Source organism: Lissotriton helveticus, chromosome 10 (genome assembly GCF_964261635.1).
Source record: "Lissotriton helveticus chromosome 10, aLisHel1.1, whole genome shotgun sequence".
Classification (NCBI taxonomy): Eukaryota; Metazoa; Chordata; class Amphibia; order Caudata; family Salamandridae; genus Lissotriton; species Lissotriton helveticus.
In genome coordinates this window covers 1,006,848,185-1,006,873,931 of record NC_136071.1, presented here as the reverse complement: position 1 = coordinate 1,006,873,931, position 25,747 = coordinate 1,006,848,185, and the positions used below count along the sequence as shown (strand labels likewise).

The following is a 25,747-nucleotide window of genomic DNA, read 5'->3' as shown; positions in this document are numbered from 1 at the left end:
TAAGTCTTCCTACAAGTTATTAAAATGCGGCATGCCATCCCCTATATCCGTTCCTCAGAAACACAAAGTCTGTGAAAACGTACTCCCACCCAAGCTATCACACAAATTGTTATGCAACTAAAGACTTCTTTTTTCTTTTTTTTTTATTGTGGCATTGCGTGGAGATATACAGAATACAATCACATCTGTGAACATGCAAGCAAAGATGAGGAATAAAAGCCAGTTCAAGGTATCATACACAGCCTGTCGGTCCACAACCCTGGGGTCGGACGGCATCTCAATTTTGCAAAACAGTATATGGAGCGTGTCAATATCCTCATCGGACACAGATAGGGTAGTCACACCACTGATTTTTGCATAAAACAGAACAGTTAAAAAAACAAAGAAATCCAGTAGAGCCTGTCAGGAAAGGCATTAGTCCAGCTTAAGGGTCCAGCATTAACCGGTCGTGGCGTTGCATACCATGCCCAGCAGTAGACCACACAATTAAAGAGAAAACCCCTGTTCAGGAAATAGACATTGGTGGGTCCCAGTAAGGACAAGTCTCAAACCCCCCAGTCTATGCACTCGTCTCAGGAGCCTCCCCGGGACATCGCCAGTTCCACCGTTGGAGAGTCACACAATTCACCCCGGTAGGTGTTCCAGTGTCCCCATTTCTTGTCCCACACCTTGGGGCAACCCCTTATTTTATACACAGTCTTCTCCGCTATCATGCATTGGTCCACTGCGGCCACCCAGCCTATCACCAACGGTCTATCCGGGGAACCCCAACTCATCGCTATGGAGCGTTTAACCAGCAAAAACCCCAGGGCCGCCCATTGTAGCTCCGGAGCAGTAAGGTCGTTGGGCCCCCATATGTTGAGGACACATTCTTTAGGTGACGCAGATAGGGGCTTACCCAGGGAGCGGCTCATTTTACTCAGCGCGGCTACCCAGAACCGCTGTATCACAGGGCACTCCCACAGGATGTGGTAGAAGGTTCCAGGGAGTCCGCAACCACGGAGGCATAGGGTGTCTGGTCGCCGACCTATCCTGGCCAGTGTGAGGGCTAACATGTATGCTCTGTGTAATACTTTTAGTTGGATCAGTCGTAACCTGTGACATATAGCGGTTTCCCTCGGAGACATAAGTGCCGATCTCCAATCCTCATCCTCTAGGGGACCCAGGTCTGTCTCCCACTTGGCCCTCAACGGCAGGAAGGAATCGGGGAGATTATTGCAGAGTTTACGATAAGTTAGGGAGATGGCCTTTTCAGGGAGAGGTTCTGACAAGAGCCTATCTTCCAAAGGGGAGGTACCAGGTATGGAAGCGAAGTCCGGGAATGCCTCACGCAGAGCGTGTGTGATTTGCAAGTACCTAAAGAACTCTGTGGACGCCAGGGCGTATTTAGCTTGTAGGTCGGCAAAGGTCAGCAATCTACCCTTGTGTACAAGGTCTCCGATCTCAGAAATCCCAATAGCATCCCATCTATCAAAGCCCTGGGAGAAGCAAAGGGAACCCAGACGCTGAGCGGACCACAGGGGCAAGGCCTTAGTAAGTTTGTCAGCCCATCCCAGCCTTCTGTTGGCAGTGTGTCAAACCCCCACTGCATGAGCCATAGGTCCAATGTATCTCTTTTTTGTGGGTTTACTATACAGAGCTCCCAGGTACCCCTCACGTCCTGTTTGTGCTCTGTCCAACAGGAAGGCCAGGTTCAGAGGTGAACCGTGTATCCAGTGGTTGAGCACCACAAGCTGGGAGGCCCAATAGTAAAGCCGGAGATTGGGGAGGGCGATTCCCCCATCGTACCAGCCCTGAAACAACTTACAGAGAGCGATTCGGGCGGCACCCCCGTCCCAGAGCAGCCCTCGGAGCTCACTTTCCACCGACCTGAAATACGAATCCGGAACGGGGAAAGGGCAGTTCTGTAGGACATACAGGAAGCGCTAGCATTTTGAATAACGCCGCCCTACCCAGGAGAGAGAGCGGGAGCGATCGCCAGTGAGCGACGTCGCTACGCAGCCTGCGCATTGGGCCCATCAGGTTACGGTCGTAGAATTGTGTGGAGTCGGGAGTAATGAAAATACCAAGGTAGGTAAAGCCGTCAGAGGCCAATGTAATCGAAAATCCACGAGGTAAGCGAGGCGGCGGGCCATGTAGCATGTACAGCACCGATTTGGACAAATTTATGGCGTATCCAGAGTATTTACCAAAGTTAGTAAGGAAATGGAACAGACTATTAATGGAGGACTGCGGGGACGATACATAAATCAGGAGGTCGTCGGCGTATAAAGAGATTTTATCCACGGTCTCCTCGTTCCAATGTAGGCCCCGAATTGAGGCGTCGGTGCGGATCCAATGAGCCAGCGGCTCTAAGGTGAGGGCGAACAGCAAGGGGGAGAGGGGGCAGCCCTGTCTGGTGCCCAGATGAAGAGGAAATCTTCTGGACGTGAAATTGTTGACCCGGACCTGGCCAAAGAGGTCCGTATATAAGAGGCGCACCCAAGCGATGAAGGTGGGTCCAAAGCCAAAGCGGCGGAGAACCTCGAACAGATAAGACCATTCTATTGAGTCGAATGCCATTGCCGCATCGAGGGATAGTATAGCAGCATCTTGAGACAGGGTGGGTTGCCGGCTCAGCACGTTCTGGACTCTACGGAGATTCAACGCCGTGTTTCAGCCCGGCAAAAAGCCGGACTGGTCATCGTGTATCAGCGAGGGGAGTACCAAAAGAAGTCGGGTCGCTAGCAGTTTAGCCAGAACCTTGGCAACCGTGCTGATCAATGAGATCGGCCGATAGGAGCTACAGGCGGTGGGAGGCTTGGCAGGTTTTAGGATGACGGCAAACGAGGCCAGCCTTTGATCGAGGGGGAGCACCCCAAGCTCTAGGCTTTTCGTGAACATATTCAGGAGGTGGGGGATGATGTCAGGGACCATTCCTTTCAAGAACTCAACCGGGACTCCGTCTGGGCCCATAGCCTTTCCAGAGTTTACAGCAAAGAGCGCCGAGGTGAGCTCATCGGCAGAGAGGTCTGCATCCAAAGCGAGCCTATCCGAGTCCGAAATGACAGGGAGACGCATCTCCTCCAGCAATTGTCTGGAGTCAGCAGATGAATAAACATTGCTGGCGGTGTATACCCTTTCAAAATGATCGGCAAACACCTCGGCAATGTCCTGAGGATCCACTACCACCGACCCATCCGGTCTGGCTATGGACGGCACCCATCTCATTCCATGATCGCGACGTTCCAACCATGCTAGCATCTTGCCTGCACTGTCTCCGAATTCATAGACCCGGTGGCGCGTATGAAGCAATCGCACCTGTGCCCGTTCCTGGGCCAATGCTCTATAAATCAGTTGTTGGGTACGGAGCTGCTCAGCGGTGGAGTCTGTGGGTGCGGCATTATGGGACACCTCGAGGTTAATGAGGTCAGTTTCCGCCCGCGTGACGAGGTCGGCCTGTTTACGCAAATGGCTAGTTTTTAGGGCTAGTGCTTCCCCCTTCACCACCGCAATGTAGGCTTCCCAGAGTGTGACCGCTGAGTCCACCGAGCCAACATTTTCCTCAAAGTAAAGTTCAGTACGTTCCCGCAACGCCTCTCTGATATCGGGGATCTGTAAGAGCCAGGGGTTGATAACGATGGGTCCCCGCACCACCTGGCGATTATAGGTTAAGTCCACCATCAATGGGGAGTGGTCGGATATACCGCGAGGGAGGCTTCGCGGGCGAACAAAGCGGACGATGTCGGCGTCGGGGCATAAGAAATAATCGATTCTCGACATGCTGTTGTGTGCGTTAGAGTAGTGAGTGAAGGATGGTGTTCCGGAAAATGAAAGCGCCAGATATCCGTCAGTCCCAAAGCGTGAGTGAAGTCAGCCAAGTCAGAAGTCTGACGGTGTGAACCCCTCTTGGGCCTACGGTCCAGGTCGTCGCACATAGTGGTATTGAAGTCCCCTCCTATTATTAGGGTACCCGGGGAGAGGCCTAACAGTTGAGTACCCAGCTCTTTAAGAGAGTCACGGACTAAGGTCGGCGGGAGATATACTGAAATGATATTCAATGGGCGCCCCTCCCTGGTGGCCTCCACCACAGCAAAGCGGCCAAGAGGGTCGGCCCAGCAACGTGAGTGAGTGAGTGCAAGAGATTTCCTAACTAAAATCCTGGTGCCCCGGGACCCAGTAGTAAACCCTGCATGGATCAAAAGCCTGTATCCCCCCCTGTGCATTGCCTGGCAGGGGTTGCCAATCAGGTGGCTCTCCTGTAACAGGACTATGTCGGGGGAATGGCGTCTAAGGAACTGGAGGACCACACTTCATTTTATTTTCTGACCCAATCCGTTGACGTTCCAGGTGAGGACTGAAAGGGAGCTAGAGAGTAGGTGAGTCATGGTTGTAAGGGTAGAGAGTCAGATTAGTGGGTCGTCTAGAAAGGAACCTCTCGTAGCGACCAGGCCTCGGGACCCTCTCAAGCTGGAGGCAAACACGAGTATCCCAGAGGTCGTGTGGCAGCCCGGGGGTGTAGCCCTGCGGTATAGGACCTCGGGTAAGCAAAGGAATCGGAAGCTCTGCGGAATACAAAGGTAAACAACATAACAACAACAAAATCCAGACTATCCCCCTACCCCCCACCCTGCTTCCCTGCCCGCGGATTCAGAACTATCCACACCCCAACTAGGCAGAGGGCTTGTCGCCTTCCCACTCATTATTGGGGGTAGCAAGTAAGCCGGCATTGCCACTCGCCCGACTAAGAAGCAATATAAACGTAATACACTAGTTAGAGCACATCATACAATTTACGCTACATTCACATAATAGAAAGTTACTTGTTAGGTAGCTGGTGCAGCCCGATCCCGGCCGGAGGGGGAAGTCTCAGGAGACGGAGGCAGTACAGAAAGAGGAAGCTAGCCCCTCCGGGCAATCTAGGAGTTCTCGGGACAACCTTGTGTTAAGGGCCAAAGCAGTGTTCGTTCAGGTCCATCGTGGCAGAGGCGTGTCATTCCACGTCATCAAGAGGTCCTGTGAAGAGTTCTTGACTCTCAGGCAGGCGGTCCTCCCCCAAGGGGTCGTCCGGTACAGAACGGTTCCGTGGAGAACCCCCGACTCTGCTCCAGCCCTCCAACCAGTCCCACACCTCCTCCGGCGAGAGAAAGAACTAGGTTTTTCCGTCGCTTTCAACACATAGTTTCGCCGGGAATAGCATGGAGTATTTGACGTCCTTAACTCGCAGTGCCCTCTTGACCTCCAAAAAGCTGCGCCGCCTTGCCTGCACCTTAACCGTGAAGTCCGGGAACATGGAGATGCAAGTGTTTTCTAGGAGAAGAGGCGGACCGGACCGGGCAGCCTGCAGGATAGCATCCCGGTCTCTAAAGTTAAAAACCCTCGCGATGATGGGGCGAGGGGGGGCTCCCGGCTTAGGCGTGCCCCCCGGGACCCTGTGTGCTCTTTCAATGGGAAGTAATTTGAAAGGTTTTTCGGTTTAAGGTGAGTTGTGACCAAGGACTCCACGAATAGGTCGGCTGAGGGCGCCTCCATTCTTTCCGGGACACCCAGGATGCGGATGTTGTTCCGTCTCGCCCTCCGTTCGTAGTCGTCCAGCTGTTCGTTCATCTGCTTCTGCTGTTTCTGAAGCTGTGCGACTTGCTGTTGAAGAGTAGAGGTGTAGTCAATTAAGGCAGCAGTCTTGACTTCTACATCTTTAACTTTAGTGTCTATCTTACGCAAGTCAGCGCGCAAGAGGGTCACCTCGATGTTTACGGAGTCGATACGAGTTTCAAGAGAGGAGCGAACCCCGGCGATAGCCTCCATTACGTCTTCCAGGGTAAGTGTCTTTGTTCCCTGGGTAGGGGAAGCGAGCTTCGGGTCAGTCGAGGGGGCCGCATCTCTGTTGTCGCTCCTGGCGCCCCAGGAGTTCTTGGTGATCTGCCTCTGGGTTGGGGGCCGCGACCCCTTGCCGGACGCCATCTCTCCCGGGTGGTGGGGCCTCGAGACCAGGAGAAGACGACAGAGTCAAAGTTTAGGATGAAGGTCAGCACCCCTCTGCGGCGACGGAGCAAATCAAGAGCACATCATAGAGCACCCCCGGGACAAACCACTGCTGCATCGGTCAGGTCCGCCACGCGTGGAACAACAGTCTCAGGCTGCCCCCGTGGCAAAGGAACCAGGTACTGCCCCTGTGGTAACCCAGGAAGCCCAGCGGGGTACTGCGGGCAATTCCAGGAGAGGCCAGGTTCCCTCCAAAGCGTGACGCTACCATGCGTAGCTGACGGCCACGTAGTGGCCCGATGATGGTGGACCAGGAGGGGTGGGTCTCCCCCCAAACACTGACCTCAGGTGCCAGGCGTCGGGTCGTTGGTGGGCAAAGCGGCCAGCAGCTACACTGCTGCTGCAGAACAGGGCCAGGCGGTGGAATAGGCGTGGCGGGTACGGCAGCCGAGATCGATACACCCCCGGGGCAGCAACTCACCCGCCAAGCCTCTGGAGGACTCCACAGCGTCGGAGCAGGGCCAACAAGAGCAGAAAGCCACCAGGGCCCTTGGGGCACGCCCCCCGCAGCCTCAGGCAGGTGCCGTCAGTTTTTCGCCAGTTGAGCGGCTGCTCAACACCACAATTCTCTGCCAGAACGCCCCAGAGACAAAGAGTGCAGCGAGGCCGGGACGTCGCCGGTAGTGTGCCCCGGCAGGCAGACGACACCAGCGGTCACCCCCACGCAGGACCAAAGCAAGTGTCCACGGCGTTTAGATTCGCTGCCCCATCCACAGGGCAGCCAAGGGAGTGGAGCTCCGTCGTCAACTGGCCTCGAAGCCGGGGAGTCGCGTAGTTCGCTCCCCGGCCGGAAGGGACCCTCACTGCATCTCTACCCGCGGGTCGGAGGCCGCACCGGCGTTCCCGCAGGGGGTCCGCCGCGACCTGGAAGGCCTCGGGCAAGTACTATGATCGATACCAGAGTAGGACGGGTGCCGAGCGCCAGCCGGGTCCAGTAGCTCTCGGCGGGTGCAGCCTACGAAAGCGGCCAAGCCTCGGAGAGGGCCGCCATCTTGCGGGCCCAGGGGAAGCACCTTCCCTCCGGCACAAGCAGACTCTAATGAGCCCCGATCGGGCCAGCACTTCGCCACAGCGGGCGCAATCGGTATGTTGTGGGACTCCCCTCGGCAGGAGAGGAAATCCCGATCTATGAGCGGATCGGTGCAGCGGATCGTCGGACACGGGCCGGGAGTCGCTCTATCTAGCGACCATCCCCGCCGGCTGTCGGCCACGCCCCCCGTAACTAAAGACTTCTAATCTAAACTGCACAGAAGCACAATAATTGCAAACCATCACAAAGGTTAAAAAAAAAGTTTTTTTTAACATTCTATTTTAAGTTTTAATGACATCAGGTAGGATTTTCTAACTATATCACCGCCATATAAGAATGTGAAAGAAATTAGAATAAGCAGCAATTAATATCACAACATCACAACAGTACTGTCCGTACACAGTCAAAGAGAAATACATATCATTGAAGAATCTGTAACGCCTCTTACTTCTACCCTCCGCAAACTATTAGTCAGGCATCTGACTGGAGCCTGCATCCATTCTAGCTGTTGGAATTGGTGGTGGGAGGGAAATGGTTGCTCCTCTGGAGCCCGTCTCTTGTGATACAAAATAAAGGGGGTCCAAATTTTTTCAAATCGTTCTACTTTATTTCTCCGTTTTGCCGTCAACTTTCCAATGCAAAAAGAACTCTCTATGGGGACACTGGAAATTCTAGAAAGGATTCCTACACAGCTTAGGAAGACAGTGGTCCATTCCTTAGACACCTCGTGGTTAGATTATGGAAACTCATTGTTCCTGGGGGCATCTAAATTTGTAACCCACAGACTGCAGGTGGTTCAGAATGCAGCTACAAGGCTGCTGTGCAATTTCCCTACACGGGAGTCAGTGAAAAGGTACTTAATCGGACTTTATTGGCTCCCTGTAGAGGCTAGACTAAAATTCAAAATATTGGTTGTCACCCACAAATCTTGCCATAATAGAGGTCCCAAAAAAATCAAGAGGCTAGTATCCCCTTACATCCCAAACAGGCAGCTGCGATCAAGAACAGAGGAACTTCTAAAACCAAGAAAAGTCAGGAGGGAGAGATGGGGAGGAAGATCTTTCTCCCACCTTGCTCTTAAACTCTGGAATTCTTTACCACTGGAATATAGGCTGATGGATAAAGAATTACAGTTCCGCAAAGTGATCAAAACCTAGTTGTTTAAGCAATACCTCTAAGATCCGGCCAACCCCTATCAGTTAGGTGACCTTTTAGCGCTGGGAAGCCTTAGGGCATCCATGCGCTCTATAAATCCCATAATAATAATAATAATAATAATGACAACAATTGATGGAAAGAATGTTGAACAAGGTCAAACATTCACCCCCATTAAAGCAATCATGGCCTAAATCCATTGTTTTGTTGCTCCCCATGTCAATCCAGTTTGAACCCAGCCATATGCAAATCAGTCTAGACCCTGCGCCCAATGAGAATAATCCAGCCCGAACTGTGAGGCCAGGTCCTTTCTGTACTAGAATCAAACATCCTGCCACCGGTTTCAGGGTTTCACCCCCATCAGTCAGGAGTAGCTTGTCTCCAGTGGCATGGAGAGCACGGGACCCACGTCTGGGCATATCTGCCCCACTCAGGGTGACAAATGCAAAAAGAACAACTGATGAACAGAATGATGAACAATGTCAAACATTCACCCCAGTACAGCGATCTGGGCCTAAATCCATCATTGGTCAGCATGCTGTCGGTCAATTGTTCGTTTTTCATTTGTTGCTTTAAGTGGGAAGGGTATGCCCAGACATGGGTTCTGTGCTCGCAATGCCACCAGATTTAGGCTATACTGGCTGATATGTGGTGATGCCCTGAAACTGGGCACAAGATGCTTGTTTCCGGTCCAGGGAGAACCTGGCTTGGCAGTTCAGGTTGCACTGTTCCAATGAGGAACAGGCTCAAGACAGATTTGCATATGGCTATGTCCAAACTGAGGTGGCGTGGTGAGCAAAAGAACGATGGATTAAACTCGGGTCCTTGTGTCTGGGGTTTAGTGTTTGAATTTTTCAGCATTCTGTCCATCAATTGTTCCTTTTGCCTACTTTCCCATGGCATAGAGATTCCAGGTCTTAGACCACCACAAACACAGAATTGGGAGATCAGGAGCTTTTTGTTTCTGTGACACTGTCAGTCTAGGTGAAAGCAAATTCTGAAATGTGAGCTTGTCAGTCAGGTTCGACAGCAGGTAGAAGCCTTCATTGCCCACCTCTCCCGACAAAACCACTGAGGGTTCTAACGGTAGCGACACACTGGTGAGGTCCTTAATTTTCTGTATAGTTTATGTTCAAAATCCCTGGAAGCGACCGCATGTCCATCACATCTGAATATACAAACAAGTTGTGTCACATCCTATCTAGCAGAGTTCTGAGATCCCATAGAGTGCCACTAATCGGACCAGTGTTAAATATCACTGAAGCATTATTCTGTAAGCATTTTCTTTTATGCATGGCATAAATACAGGGGTTTGCTGCTCTTCTCCAAATTAATATCAAGGAACTCTCTAGAATTTGCAAGTCAATAACCTCTGGCCATTTCTTCCCCGTATGTGAGTGCATTGGGGGTTAAGTGCATTCTAAGGTTCTATATAGTATGCATGCACAAGTTACTTACCTTCGGTAACGATATATCTGTAAGAAACATTAGTTAGTGTTAGATTCCTCACCTTAGAATATCCCCAGGCGTCAGACTGGATCCGGAAAGTTTTTGTCAGCAGTACCCCTACGCGTCGGTAGGCGTCGTCTGCGGCTCCGCATCAGTTGTCGGCGTCGTGATCGCCGGGAGGACGTCAGAGTACTTAGACGCCGCCCTCGCGCACTGACGTTAGTTCTGACATAGCTTTCCGCGCCAGGAACGCAGGCGCCATGAAACTAGGGCCCTGAAAGGGATGTCCTTAACTCTAGATATCGGTTCGCAGAAAGGGAGGATGGGTGGGGTGGGTAAGGAATCAAACACTAACTAATGTTTCTTACAGATAGATTGTTACCGAAGGTAAGTAACTTGTGCATCTGAAAGAAACACGTTAGTGTTAGATTCCTTACCTTAGAATAGATACCCGAGCAATACCAACCCCGGTGGTGGGTCTGCAAAACAAGATCACACCTGAAAGTCCTTGAGAACGGAACGTACATGTTACTCCGCCTTTGTGCATTTAACACCCACAGCACTCAAGAGAGCCCAAATATCAAAGTAAAATGCTCAGTATTGCGGGGGTTGGGGGCTTTTACATCGAAAGGGTTAATACATCTGTACCAATTCACATGACAGAGCCCATCCAGGTGGGAACAACTTCTCTCGCCATGTTTAGACTCTCCTTTCCTAGTTACTGGATACACCACCTGTTGGAGGGCAAACGACATTGAAAACCAATATATACGAGAGTAATCTAATTAATGAAAAAGGTGGTGAAACAAGTTCTCTTACTATCTTTAAGTCTACGGAAGAATATTGCTTTTTAAGCGTGTGGCTATCTCTAAAAAGATGGAGATTTCACAAGAATGCATTGCGTCAATGGGGAGTACTCTAGACACTTGCTACTCACACTTTCCTTAAATCCATTCGTTCTCTCACTCAAGTGCAGTCTGCCCCATGACCGTGCTGCTGTAATCAACCTCCATCTGGACAATCTCGCCATCAGCACGCTCTGGCTCCTCCGCCGCCATAGCCGCAGCCAGCTCGATTCCACACAACACGAAAATACACAGTAATGTCACTGATCACAACCGGGTATGAAGAGAAGACAGCGGTTTCAGACGACACTCGCCACGTAGTGATGTCCGACGCACATAGCACGTCCCAAAAGTATAATGTAAACACTAGACTCCTGATACAAACTAGATTGTCTCCGAGGCCTGCCAGCGTGAGGAAGAGGAGCATCGCTGCTGCCACCACTGTCCTGGCCATGGTGAGGAGTCCCGGGTCCACTGAGCCTCCTTCTGCTGTCTGGAGCGGCTCATCGCGGGGCTCGGTGTCTGCTGGGAGTTAGGAAAACAACACAAAAAAAGCCAGCAAGTGGTGCGCGAGCGCGCACAAGAGATTGCGAGCCATGGCCTATTGGTGTCTATTACGAACACCAAGCGCGCAATAGACACCAATAGGCCATGGGAGGAGATATGCGCGCACCTCGGGCCAATTGCGTGCAGTCTTTTAGAATAAGACGCACGCAAAGGCCAATGGGGGAGCTGAAAAGGAAACACACGCACGAGCGTGTGCGATTCCTAAGTCAGCTCACATTCCCCATTTTTCACATACAAAATGTCTCGCGCTGCGCGATCACTGCTGCACAGTGCGCCGCTAGGCACGAGACCTAAAAAGAAAAGGAACAGCTACTACAGGACTTTTGATCTAGACTGAGATCTAACGAGTGGAAACCATTTCTATTTACACTCCCTTTTAATGCATAAAGACGTGAAAAAGAGTAGACATGCTTACTTTGCAGTTAAGGATCAGGGCTTCTGGCCACTGGTGCCGTTTGGGCGCAGGCGGGCTTACCTTAGGCGCGTCTTCTGCACCCTATCTTTAATTATAGATGTCCTGCCTAGCAAAACGCTGGAGCGCTAACAAAAATGCTGGCCCCGGCATGTCCAAGTGCAAATAGTGCAACTGTAATTTAAATACCCTTCTTTTTTTAAACTATCATAACATACGCATAAACTACAGAGCAATACACAAGTAAGCGCAGCATGTTTTGCCAAAGTGAATGAGCAGAATTTTTTGTTAGTAGATTGTGCATATAGGCAATTTTATAATAAAAAGTGTTATGCCACCAGTAAAGCGTTAAGGTTTGTTTTTCTTTCTGTTGAATTTCAAGCTTTAAATTATACTCCAGTAGAAAGTGAACCCCAATAGAAACTATGTAAATAATAAGTCAATGGTAAAAATGTTACTACTATTACCTTCTTCATCTTTGTGAGAATTGCAAACCAGATCACGGCAAACCTCCTTTTCCATTTCAACTTCAACCTCAAAAAAGGTATCCACAAATTCTGATGGATCTGGGAAAATGTTTACAAAAAAACATGTAATCGTTTACAAGAAGTAAAAATCTTGCGGGTATAACTTAATCATTTTAATTTATTTCTTGGTCTGTTTAACAGTATGTAAGTATAATTTTCAAGTGAAAAACATTATACTCTCTTAACCCATGGGGAATTTCTAATATTTGCCTGTACTGCTTTATCTGCCAAGCAAAGCAAGCTTATCTTCAAGCCCGAAAAAAGGGAGGCTTTTTTAACATGCTTGATGGTCATTGTGAACTCTCATCTTCATGCAGGACAGCCTCCGAGCTGGTGTAAGCCTCATATCAAACTCCGTTAAAGCACAATTTGGTGTCAGAAACATAGTAGAAAAATGCTAACCATTGCCAAGTTCTGCCTATCCCAGTCATCCCTAAAGGCGTGATGGAGGTTCATGGTGATCTCAGACCCAGGGCCTCATGGTTTTCAGTCAGAGGCAGGGGACAGCACTTTCCGACATCCTTCCGAACCAGGTACCGAATGGGTCAGAACAAATATACCCCAAATGTATTTATGATGATTGCTGCAACAGGTTTCTCGACTGCCTTGTTATATATTAAGTTGGTGGGTGTTTACATAACATGTTTAAACGTGTAGCCAATGATTTGCATGCATAAACTGTAACCATGCATCAGAGAACTGAACGTACTGATGTAGTAGGTCTGCAAGTATTTATGGCATCTGCATTGGGGAGATGTGCCTAAGAGCTTTCTCAATGGTGGTGTCAAACGGTAATTACGGTTTCACTGATGTGCTTAAATGTCACACTGCTTGATGGTCGCTCTTAAAGTGGTTTCTACAAGCACTGGGGTGGCTTTTTGAGGCGAAGCAAGTATCTGCCCTATCTTTGAAAGTTAGAGTCTCTCTATATGGACGGTATCCATCCATAGATTGAAATTTATCGCAAATAAACATCCATGCGTATTCTTAAAACCTCTCATGAAAACGGACTTTCACTCATTTTTTGTCAATATTTCCCTCCCATACTTATTCTTAATGTCCCTCTTCTTCCCTTCTATCTTCTGAATGCCTCTTGTGTATATAGATTACTCTGAATTGCATGCCAGTATTAATCTTTCTTTAAAACCATATCCTTGTAACTTAACAATATCTATTAATTCCATCAACTAATCACTTCTCACATAGCCCATCTAATGATCACATCTAAGTCATTTATATGCGACAAAGGAACTGGAGTAAATGTATCAAATTGTTTTTTTGAGAACACAAGACCTATCCCAAAACCTATGGATGGACCACTGCCTTTGGGTTCTCGGGTAGTGTGCTACTTGCATTAAAGAGCATCAACACCTCATCAGGCATAGGAAACGACATAAATGCAACTGCAATTTCAATTTAATACATCTGTGATTAAATTAAGCAGGCTGGTGGGAGGGAGGGTCCTCTGTACATTGAGCTACTAAGTCATCAACGTAAAGGAAAGTTTCTCCTCCTCCGTAGCTCAGGGAAATGTATTTGAAAAAATAGTTGCTTAGGGTAACATTAGGGATTTTTTTCTGTTCCAAGCGATGAAATCCTTAAGGCGATTTTATACAAAATAAATTCAATAACGGACGATATTAATTTGACCCAACAGACTTAAGAGGCGTGAAACAGGTCTTTTTGTACATTTTATGTTTTGGTGAATACTGAATAAGCACTTACACAATGGAAGATATGATTTAACAGTGGTGTTGATTCATTATTTAAAAATGTAAAAAAGAACTAGCAGATGACCACACATTTATGTAATATACTAGTGCATGTTGTAAATGTTTGTATGTACACTGATAAAGTACTTGTTATGAATTAGGACACTTGTACCCCTCCCCACATACCTCTTCCCTTTTTCAATCATGCAGAATGATGGTAATCACTCCCAGTGTGAAAGAGAACAGAAGATCTTTTGAATAGATAGGGGAACATACCCTCAATACGGACACCCCACCCCTAGGTTGGGATAAAAGCAGACTAGATGGCAGAAGTAGATTTCTTTTTAAATGGGGTGGGTCACCAGTCTTTTCACCTCCTGTGGAGCAGATTTCAGGGGTAGGATGAATGAGGGCAGTGGAAGCAATATAAAACCCACTGGAACTCAGGAATATTTAAAAAAGGGAGATTGGGGCAGTTCCGTCCAGGCATAAGAACTTACCTCCCAACTCTAACGTGGCAACAGTCTTTCTACTTTTGGAGTGGGGAGAGGCAGATCGAGGGGAATTAATCCTTGCATTGAAATATACTACCCCCACCCACAGAGCCCTACTAGGCTCGCTGCCTCCTGGGGCCTCATGGGCCTAATGCCCAAATATCAAAGGCATCCCCATAGCAATGTATAGGAATGTGCATTTTTATTTTGATAATTTTGACATATGGGTTGGCAGAGAAGGCGTTAACCCCCTGAGGCTCCCATTCTGCCTTTCCCGGGGGGCAAAAAGACTATCTTGTGCCCAGGGGGGAGAGCTGCAGTGCAGCACCAGAACAGGCAAGCCCCACACCCCATTCTGTTTTCCATTTCTTCCTGATGCTCTGGTAGTCTTTCTGCTCGTCTTCCAGCCCCCACCCATCCCCCACCCCAACAGGATGGTCAGATATGTGGTAAACACCCCACTCTGTCCACCCAGCTGGCCTAAAAACCCACCAGGGAATAAAGTGAACAAGAATTTGCAATGCAAAAGGTCTCACATTAGGAAAGTTTGAGCTATTGGTATTGTAAATGACAAATATTTTATTTATGTGTTAGTTTTTAAAATAGCGAAATTAATAGCTTTGTCATTTACAATGCCAATAGTTTTTTTTTTGTTGTAAACCTTTATTAATATAGACAGGATATACAAATCTGGGCCTACAACCAGACTGGCCGGCCATAATACGTGAAAGCAGTCAAGAAGTCCAGAATGGAGTTACAGAAACAATCATAAAAAACATAAGCAATACAATCTTAAAAAGGGGGGGGGGGAGGAGAGAGGATCCAAACGGCCAACAAACAGGAGCAAAGAAGGTTATTTTTTATAATAGGGCAATAAGGAGTATGACAGGCTCGGCTACAATATAGAAGAATCCGGATTCCCAAATCAAACCATCGATAACAGAACGGCTAAAGGGCAGCCATGCAGGAATGTCAGCACTGTATATATCAGTATAAAAACAGAGTCGTGAACACAAGTCAGTATATAATTAAGAACAACTTTGCATCCCCACCACCCAGTAGCACAGCGGAAACAGAGCAAAAGGGCCGGAATAGCGACAACACCAAGACTAACCCGTCATACTAACCTTGGGAGAGAAGGAAAAAGGGAGGGAGGGGGGGTGGAAGAGGAAAAAAGAGAGGGAAAGAAAAACACAAACTGAAAGAGAAAACTGCCGCGCCTAAACAAGCGCCCCGTAGTAAGGAGCACAGAAAAGAGCAACAATATCAACAACGAGAAGGGCATGGGGGTCCCAATGGAAAGCAGCAAAAATACAAAAAGAAGAACAGCGACATCACAGACCCCACCCCAATCATACCACGGAAGGCAAGGACAGACGCGGCACTCCAGTAAAGAGATACAAAAGGGCCATAGAACTGAGGAAAATAAAACATCAAATAAGACCCAACCCACCCATCCCACCCAGCACCCCTGCAGAAGGCTACGGCCTACCCTCCAAACAGCGCGCCTGTCGCCCTAAACCAGAACCCGAAATGTAGTAGAGACAAGAGAAAGGAAGAATATAGAGACAAAAAAAGGACATCAAGACAGGAAATAAGTGGGAGGGAGGAGCAAAAGGGCAGAAACAAATACGGTCGGCTACAGCCCTCCACCCAACCATACGATCATATTACATGTGAACCAGAACGACACAATCTCGAGCGCCAAAAAAACATACGGGGGGGGGTCTCCCACAGCACACTAATTATGAACAACGTCGCCACAGATCCATACATCAATAAACCACCGGGAGCCGTGCATCTCACCCCAGTCCCTTCCTAACCACAGTTACCACCCACCACAGGACAGTGTGAGGTAAACAACACGATGCGAGGCAAGCACACAATTGAAAGAAAGTACGAGCAAAACGTAGGCCAGGGAGGGCAATCAATAAGCAAGCGAGCAAAAGTTCAAATAGGCAGTTCAAATGTCTCAGCAATAGCAACAAGGGCAATAATAGACAGGATTTCAGTCTCGCCGTTAGGAAAAGCGGGGATTTCCTTGCAAAATAGAAACACAACCTCATCAAGGCAACAACAGGCAGCGGTCCACCGTTGGTCTCAGGCACCCGGGGAGGATCGGATCCCCGCACAACATCCAAGTCCCCAAACTCCAAACATCGAAGAGCAGGAGGCTCCAAATCCACCGGCCAGCAGACCCGTCGATGGATAGCGACAGTATCCCTCGCAGCAACCTGGGGAGGCGAGGCGGTGGCATCACTGAGGCAAGAGGGGACCATGAAGGAGCGTTCACCCAAGATGGCGGTGGAACGAATCGAGTCTTCCGGAGCACCGGGGGCCAGGGCCGCGCGTAAGGATCGTAAGGCATCAAGAACGTCTCCAATAGTAGGCTCACGCACACACGTCCAGGCCCCCGTGCAGTCCAGCAACCCAAGGCCGCCATCACGAGGAGATCCACAGCACAGGTCTTCGGTAGCCATTTTGTGAATTCAGCCTCCACACCACCCTCCGCGATTCTCGGAACAGTGCACAAATGTGGGCCTTTACAGATTTCCGGGGGGACCCAGCAATGGCAGCCGCGGTGAAAAAAGGAGATTCGCCCAGGCGGGGGGCCGTCTGCAATATCGCTGGCGCTCCTCTCAAACAGAGTCCGAAGACGAGGGTCCAGGGTCGATGGACGGAGCAGCGGCGGGGGGACCCCTTCCCACGATCAGTCCACGGAGCACCGCGCCCCGCACCAGCCTCACGGCTTTCAAGGCGGGCCCGGATCAGGGTCACCGGGATGTTCTCACAACGGCTCTCACCAGTGGCGCAGTCTCTCGGCTGGGGCCGACGGTCATCACAACGCCAGGCCGGATCCGATAGGCAAGGCCCCGGTCTCAACACCACGAGGGCCCAGGTCCCTTCGGGGGGCACAACTTCGGAACCGCAGCACGCCGGAGTCTCCAGGCCAAACGGTGAGTAAGAGCGAAATGTTGCGTTGCTATTTCTTCGGAATTGTGTCGTGTCTGGGCAGGATATATAACAGGATAGGCGAGTCAGGCCAGAGGGCTGACGGAGCCGAGCTACAAGGCGACCATTACGCTCGCGAGCTTGGCTCCTCCCCAATGCCAATAGTTTTAACTGTGACACCTACAGCATTTGTAATGCAATATGTGTTGCATTTACGTGACTTAGATGTATTGATATTACAAATAACAATGGCTTTTAATTTTTTTAAATAATTAATACTTAAATAAAAGTTCTTGTAATTTATAATGGCAATAGCTTTAACTTTTGTAAATAACTTTTGTGAAGATTATGTTCAGTTTATTTTATTGTGACGAAAATCCAAGAACAGAAGTGAAATATTAACATATTTTGTGACATTTGTAATAAAGATTGAAACATTGAGAGTACATATTTGAACCAGTTGTTGAATGGTTTTGGGTTTGTTTTATTTATTATTAATTACTTTTTTCTTCTGAACTGGTGAGGGATCCTTCTGTGGTGTAATTTCACTGTATTAATCTTTATAGTGTTGAACAAATACTTTGCACACTGCCTCGGAGTTAAAGAGGATCGCTTTGTGCCAAGCTACCAGAGGGTTAAACACATATTAATTTAGAGTTGCTTGTGACTTCACCCCGACAAGGAGTATGGTTTCTGTTTGAGTATGGTGTCACCTCCCTCAACCAGTAAGGAGTAGTTTCTGTCCTGTAACTCCAGTTCTGTAGTAGGGGTATCTCTGTTATAGTCATAATCTAGTGAATAGTCCCGCCCATGTGCGTGGACCCCGGAGCAATCAAAAATAATCTCTTACAGTGTCAAAAAATGCAGAAATGCATAGACACTTAAGAGAAATTTTAAAGACAGATAATGCAGCCAAAAAGGCTACACTGTCCAGTACTTCAACTAGAAATTCCACCATAAAATCCACAAAACAGCAAAAGCGTGTACAGATTTCATGCTTTAACAGCAAACTCCCTCAGGAATGATAGAGAGAAGAACCTGGACAGACAAGCCCCATAGGCTGCCATTATGTGGCTTAAATAGGATACTGTGCCTTTAAGGAACCTTCCAGAACCTTCTCCCAGTATCCCAGAATGCATAGCAGGTCCAACTTAGTTTCAGTTCTTTTTGAAGGCGTAAAAACGCCAGACCTGTAGCATTATGTACCTGAACAAATCTCCACCGGGGAGGAGGGCGGGCGCTTATGACTATAACAGAGATACCCCTACTACAGAACTGGAGTTACAGGACAGAAACTACTCCTTCTGTAGTAGGGGATCTCTGTGTATAGTCATAATCTAGTGAATAGAATGGCAAGCCCATCCCCACATCAAGCGGCGGTGGAGAATATGAAAATTACGCCACTATCGTGCGAACAAATTCCGCAGCGAAGCCTGCCCAACCTGAGCGTCTGCCCTGGCATCAGTGTCCAGGCAGTAATGCTTAGCAAAGGTATGGACCGACTTCCAAGTGGCCGCCTTGCAGATCTCTGCAAAGGGAACATTGCGAAGCATAGCCGTCGTGGCAGCTTTGCCTCTGGTGGAATGAGCCTTAGGTTTACCCCCTAAGGTCTTATTCGCTTTGCAGTAACACAATTGTATACAGGACACAATCCACCTAGAAATGGACTGTTTAGAGGTAGCAAGACCTGTCCTGACTGAGCCATAATTAATGAACAATTGGTCAGACCTACGAATATCCTTAGTCTTATCAAGATAAAACTTCAGCACCCTCCTCACATCCAGGGAATGTAAAGACCTTTCCGCTGGAGATGACGGATTCTGAAAGAACGTAAGCAAAGTGATAGTCTGATTGATATGAAAATCAGAAACAACCTTGGGAAGAAATTTAGGGTGAGTACGCATAACAACCTTAGCAGCATGAAACACAGTATAAGGTTCTTGGCAACACAACGCCTGAATCTCACTCACCCTGCGGGCCGATGTAATGGCCACGAGGAACGCCGCCTTCCAGGACAGGTGCTGCAACGAAGCCTTATGAATGGGTTCAAAAGGCTCCTTCATCAATCTGGACAGCACCACATTCTAGTCCCACGAAGGTGAAGGAAGCCTGACAGGAGGGAACACTTTCTTCAAGCCTTCCAAAAAATCTTTGATCACAGGGATCTGGAAGAAGGAAGTCTGTGAAGGGCCTTTCCTGTAGGCAGTCAAAGCAGCCAGATGAACCTTAATGGAATGGACATTAAGGCCCGACTGCGCCAGATGCAGCAGATATGGAAGGATGACATCTTCCTTTCATGTCGTAGGGTCATAGTTCTTAGACTTGCACCAGATGCAAAACCTCTTCCACTTGTAAGCATAAGAAGTCCTAGTGGAAGGTCGCTTAGCCTCCTTCAGTATGTCCATACAATCCTCTGGGAGATTCAGATGGCCATATTGCACTATTTCAGGAGCCATGCCGCCAAACTCAAAGACGAGAGGTTGGGGTGAACCATCCGCCCCCCGAACTTCGTGAGAAGGTCCGGCCTGCACGGCAGCTTCATGTGAGGAACGAGAGAGCGGTGAAGCAGGTCCGTGAACCACCACTGTCTGGGCCATTCCGGGGCAATCAGGATCATCCGCGCCCTGGACTGGGACAGCTTGATGAGGACCGCCGGAATCAGGGGAATTGGTGGAAAAGCGTACAGAAAGCTGTTCGACCAGTTGATCCATAGCGCGTTCCCCAGCGTCCCCGGCTGGTAGTACCTGGAGGCGAAGCCTCGGCATTTGCTATTTTCGGCGGTGGCGAACAGATCCACGTCTGGAGTTCCCCACCTTGCGAAGACGTCTCCTAGTACTTCGTCGTTTAGGACCCATTCGTGGTTTTCCTGAATGAGTCTGCTCAGTTCGTCTGCCTGAACATTCTGCACACCTGGCAAATGGGTGGCCGTTATAGACAGTCCTCGAGCCAGAAGCCAGTGCCAGATCGCCTGCGCCTCCTGCGACAGAGTGCGCGATCTCGAGCCCCCCTGCTTGTTGAGGTAATACATCGTTGTCGTGTTGTCTGTCTGAACAAGCAGAGAGTTGGTCTGAAAGGACGGGTGAAACGCCTTCAGTGCCAAGTGCACAGCCCTGAGTTCCAGGAAATTGATGTGGTACGTGGACTCCATCTGGGACCACGCCCCTTGAATTTGTAGGTCTCCGGAGTGCGCTCCCCAGCCCTGGAGAGAGGCATCCGTCACGATAGTCTGTGTGGGAATGTCCTTGTGGAAGGGAACCCCTCTGAGGAGATTCTCCTTCGAGCACCACCACTTCAGAGACTGAAGAGCATGCAGAGACAGTCGTATCTTGTCGTCCCAAGATCCTCTCCTCTGGTCCCATTGATCCTCCAAGCACTCCTGCAGCGGTCTCATGTGCAGCCGCGCATGTGGCGTCAGGAAGATACACGAGGCCATCGATCCCAGCAGAGAAGACACCGTCCTCACTGTCGTGGATGGAGTAGACATGAGAGCCTGAGCCTTCCGAAGGAGTGAGAAACGTCGCTCTTCCGAAGGAGACACGCTTGCCGACAGTGTATTGATGGAGGCTCCCAAGTACTGGATGCGCTGGACCGGAATCGGGACCGACTTGGACATGTTGATGTGCAACCCCAGCTTGTTCAAGAGAACGCACGTCTTCTGGAAGTGTGCTTGAGCTTCCGAGAAGGAGGAGGCCTTGATCAACCAATCGTCCAGGTACGGGTAGACAAACACCTTGTTCTTCCGCAGGTGTGCTGCTACCACTGCCATACATTTCGAGAATGTCCTGGGTGCAGACTTCAGCCCGAAGGGCAGCACCGTGTACTGATAGTGATTGGTGCCGACTTGAAAGCGCAGAAACTTCCTGTGTTTGCATGCAATGGGCACGTGGAAGTATGCGTCCTGTAGATCTATGGCACACATCCAATCTCCTCGTTGCAGCTGAGGGTAGATCTGATGCAACGACAGCATGCAAAACTTTTCTCTGCGAATCCACTTGTTTGCCTGTCGCAAATCCAGAATGGGCCTGAACTCGTTTTTGTCCTTCTTGCGGACAAGAAAGAACCGAGAGTAAAGACCTCTTCCTCTTTGAGACAGAGGTACGTCTTCTATCGCCCTTTTCCTTAGCAGAATGTCTGCCTCCGCCTGAAGCTCGCGCAGTTGATAATGCGAGCTGACGGGAGGAATCGATGGAGGAGGGCTGGTGAAACGCAGACTGTATCCATTGCAAACAATATTCAGCACCCACTTGTCCTGAGTAATTTTTCTCCACTCTGCCAGAAAAAATTGAACGCTTCCCCCCACCGGAGTGGGTAACGGACGAGGGGGAAGTAACAGCTCAGGGTCGAGACCCGGCCGGGCCCTTGGAAGCGGTAGAGGACTGCTGTCTACCTCTACCCCCCTGGCGTTTCTGGAAGGGCCTTCTGTACTGCTGCTGCTGTTGCTGCTGCTGATGTTGGCCGGCAGACTGCCCCCTTCCACGACCCTGCGACCCGAACCGCCGTTGGAACTGGCGGTAGGGTTTCTTCTCCTTGGGCTTCTCCATGCCCACCGCCGTCAGGGTCTCCGCCTCGGCCTTCATCCTGGCCATCTCGTCATCCTCGTGTTTTCCGAAGAGGGTATCTCCGGAAAACGGGAGATTCGCCACACGTTGTTGTGCTTCCGGTTTAAGAGACGTCAACCTGAGCCAAGCATGGCGTCTCTGGTTAATCCCGTGGCAGTATCCGTGCGCAGACAGCAAGGAGATATCCGCCGCGGCGCTGATGGCCTGGTTAGAGACCAGCATCCCCTCCTGGACGATCTCCATGAAGTCCTCTTTGCGGTCTCGAGGAACGAGGTCTGCAAACTGCTCCATTGAGTCCCACAGTGCACGGTCGTAACGACCCAACAACGCCGAGTCACTGGCAGCTTTCATCGAAGAGGAGGACGTACCACACGCCTTCCGACCAGCAGAGTCGATCCAGCGGCTCTCCTTGTCTGGAGGCACCGTGGATGCAGGGGAGGTGGCATGAAGCTTCCGGGCCGCCGTCACAATAACCGAGTCCGGCACCGGGTCCTTTCTCAAGAAGGCTGGGTCCGAGTCCGGAGCTCTGTACTTTTTGAGGAGCCTGAAAGGCGCAGACTTCACCACTGCCGGTGTCAGGAAGAGCTGTTCAGCCGGTTCGAGGAGCCCCGGCACCAGAGGTAGCAGCGGGCGAGACATGTGTTTTTTATGTAATGTCTCAAAGATCACCGAAGTCGAAGTTGTAGGCGTTTCAACCTTGATCCCCAACTTCGCCGCTCCACGCAGGAGTACCTCCTGGAACGTGCTGATATCGTCTATAGGGGACACCCTAGTCTCCGGCGAATCAGACAGCGTGGGAGAGTAAGAACGGGTCCCAGATGCAGACCGTGACCTGGACCTACGCCTCCTATGGCGATGCCTGGATCTCGAAGAACCACGTCCACTCCTGGATCTGTCCCTTCTCCCCGAGCGAGACCTCGATCTCTTGGGTCTCGGACGGTCCGTCGGCCTCCCCGGTTCAGACGCCCTAGGCTTCCTAGGAGTCTTCTTCGGTGGCGTCGGAAATTTGGGCATCGACACCGCCCTCGGCGGAACCGGGGGTGGGGGCGTCACCGGACGCGGGGCCTGCGGAGCCGGCAGAGGATGCACTGGCGGAGGGGTCGGAGCCTTCGGAGGCGGACCCTTCGGTACAGGAGGCAGCGAAGGTGCAGACGGCTTCTTCGGGGTATAAACCTCGGAATACGCCGTTCCCGGCGAGCCATCATCCTGGTCGGACCGTGGGGAGCCCCCCACAGTCCTGGGCCTGTCCTTACGGCCTCCAGAGGCCGAAGATCGGTGCCCCGACGACGACCGTGGATCCTTAGACGTCGAGCGGCCCTTCGGCGTCGACCGTTTCTCACTCTTCGACGTCGAACGGTGTCTACGTCTCGACGTCGACCCCGACCAGATGGACGAACCACGAAACCTCGACGACGGGCGATGGTGCCTCGACGGCGACCTCGACCTCTTCGATCGTCTCGCCGTCGATCTCTTTGAACGTCTCGACGTCGATCTCTTGGAATGTTTCGACGTCGACGGCGCCGGAGACTTCTCCCGTCTCGACGGCGGTCTCGACGACGAGGATCCCCTCGACGACGAAGTCCTCGACGGCGAACGGCGGTGTCGCCTCGACGGCGAGCGCCGACGCTGGGCCCTCCGATGTCGACCACTCGACGCCGACGGCGACGACGAGGAGATCGACACCGGCTTCGACAGCGGCCGGAACACGTCCCTCGACGTCGACGGGCGACGTTTTCTCAACCCAGAGCCCTGGGGAGACCGGGAACTGGCCGTGGACCGCCCTCTCGACGTCGTGGTCATCGCAACTGACCCAGACGGAGATCTTGGGCGCGGGCTGGACTTTCTGCCCCTGGGGAGCCCCCCAGAGGCCTCAGCATGGGCAGAAGGAGCCCCTCCTGACCCACCTCGTGCCTTCAATCTTCTCTCTTCAAGTCCCTGAAGTCTGATCTTTCTCCTGTCCTTCAGGGTCCTTCCAGAGAAGCCTCTGCAGATCACACAGTCCTCAGGGATGTGGTAAGAGGGAAGGCAGAGGATACAGACCTCATGGGGGTCTGACTTGGCCTTCTTCCTGGAGCACTCCGGGCATTTGTCAAATAATGCTGGCATCATGGACAATAAAAGAGTGCAGAAACCCAAGAGGAAAACCACCAAAGTACTTTAAAAGCACCAAAAATCGAATTTAGTGTAAAAACACCAACAAAACCCTTGAAAAGGGAGAGCTCAATGCTCCAGGGTCCTGCTTGCAGGAGCCGGAAAAAAGAACTGAAACTAAGTTGGACCTGCTATGCATTCTGGGATACTGGGAGAAGGTTCTGGAAGGTTCCTTAAAGGCACAGTATCCTATTTAAGCCACATAATGGCAGCCTATGGGGCTTGTCTGTCCAGGTTCTTCTCTCTATCATTCCTGAGGGAGTTTGCTGTTAAAGCATGAAATCTGTACAGGCTTTTGCTGTTTTGTGGATTTTATGGTGGAATTTCTAGTTGAAGTACTGGACAGTGTAGCCTTTTTGGCTGCATTATCTGTCTTTAAAATTTCTCTTAAGTGTCTATGCATTTCTGCATTTTTTGACACTGTAAGAGATTATTTTTGATTGCTCCGGGGTCCACGCACATGGGCGGGACTCTTCACTAGATTATGACTATACACAGAGATCCCCTACTACAGAACCAAATTTCGTACAAGAGAAATTTCTCTACCATCTTCAAATTGTACCATTTGGCTTATAAATCCGCTTGTCAAAGTAACCCACTTTAAACAGGTCTCTTTTTTAAAATTTTTATTACCAAAATTTTTTATTAAAACATAGATATGCATATCAGCGGATACAGACAGTACAAAGTATGCAAAAAAAAAAAAAAAAAAAAAAGAAAGACAGAGGGGGGTATGTACGGGTTTAACATTCCTTGTGCGCGGTGTCCCCCCGACCGAAAGAAGAAAGGAGAGAGGGGGGGGGGGGGGTCAGGCTTGTTCGAGATGTGCATCAAGGGCTTCCCACATGCCGTTTTTGGCGTTATGTTCTTTCGAGTATTTGCCTGTGATGTTGTCCGCGCCTCTGAGGAAGGTGACCCAGTTAATCCAGTTTTTGAAGGTGGCTTTGGCAGTGTTTTTCCAGTTTGTTAATATGATTTTAACTGCCGCTGTTAGTAGGATGTCAACTAGATCCCTTTCCTCTTTGTTTTCCAGGCTGTGTGTCATGAACCCTGTGGCCAGATCAGCGAAGGTGATTGGTATGTTTTTGCCCAACACGTCGTTGATGAAGTGGTTTACCTTCTTCCAGAAGTTCCTGACTTTTTGGCATTCGAAGATGAGGTGTTCCAGGCTGCCGTTCTCTTTTTCGCAATTCCAGCACGTTCCTGTGTTCCTTATGCCTGTTTTGTGGAGCCTCGCTGGGGTCCAGTAGGCTCTGTGGAGGAGCCAAAATTTTGTTTGCGCCAGTTGTGGTGTGACTTTGTTGATGGTGGCTGATTTCCATAGTGTGTTTTTTTCCTCGTCATTCAGGTGTCTTTCCGCTAGTTCCTCCCAGGTGTTCATCGCTTTTTTATTCAGCGTGGATTTTTGAGGGCTTAGTAGTGTGTATATTTTTGCTGTGTGGTGGCCTGTGGCATTGAGGTTGTCCATGTATTTGATTATCGTTGGTGGTGTTTTGCTTAGGTTTGTCCTTGTTATGGCCATCTTTATTTTTAGGAATGTGTACAGCTCTATATCTGGGAGACTGTGGAGCTGTTGGAGGTTTTGAAAGGTGAGTGGGGTGTTCTTCGTTTCTAGCTGGTTTGGGGTTGTGATTCCACTCTTTATCCATAGTTCGTTGTCGAGGGCTTTGGTCTGGTAGAGTATCTTCGAGTTGTGCCAGATTGACTCCCAGTTTGTTCCTCTGATGCGCTGACCCATAAGCTTGTCTACCTTCACGAGGGCCTCTTTGGTGTGTCTGATGATAGGGTTTAGTCTAAGGGGGTGTTTGTTTGCAGTAAGTAGTGCTATCGGGTTTAGTCCTCCCAAGATGTTCCTCTCTACCTTCAGCCACTC

At 50.0% G+C, this 25,747-nt stretch overlaps 1 protein-coding gene across 7 annotated transcripts in view; it reads right to left on the bottom strand.

Moving 5' to 3' along the window:
• Nucleotides 1-25,747, bottom strand: part of SNX13 (sorting nexin 13) — a 547,690-nt gene that overhangs the window by 357,933 nt on the left and 164,010 nt on the right. For all 7 annotated transcript variants that reach the window (XM_078663681.1, XM_078663683.1, XM_078663682.1 and 4 more), the window contains one exon: nucleotides 11,947-12,045. In XM_078663681.1, the coding sequence (XP_078519807.1) occupies nucleotides 11,947-12,045 (99 nt within the window). The remainder of the gene's footprint in view (nucleotides 1-11,946; nucleotides 12,046-25,747) is intronic.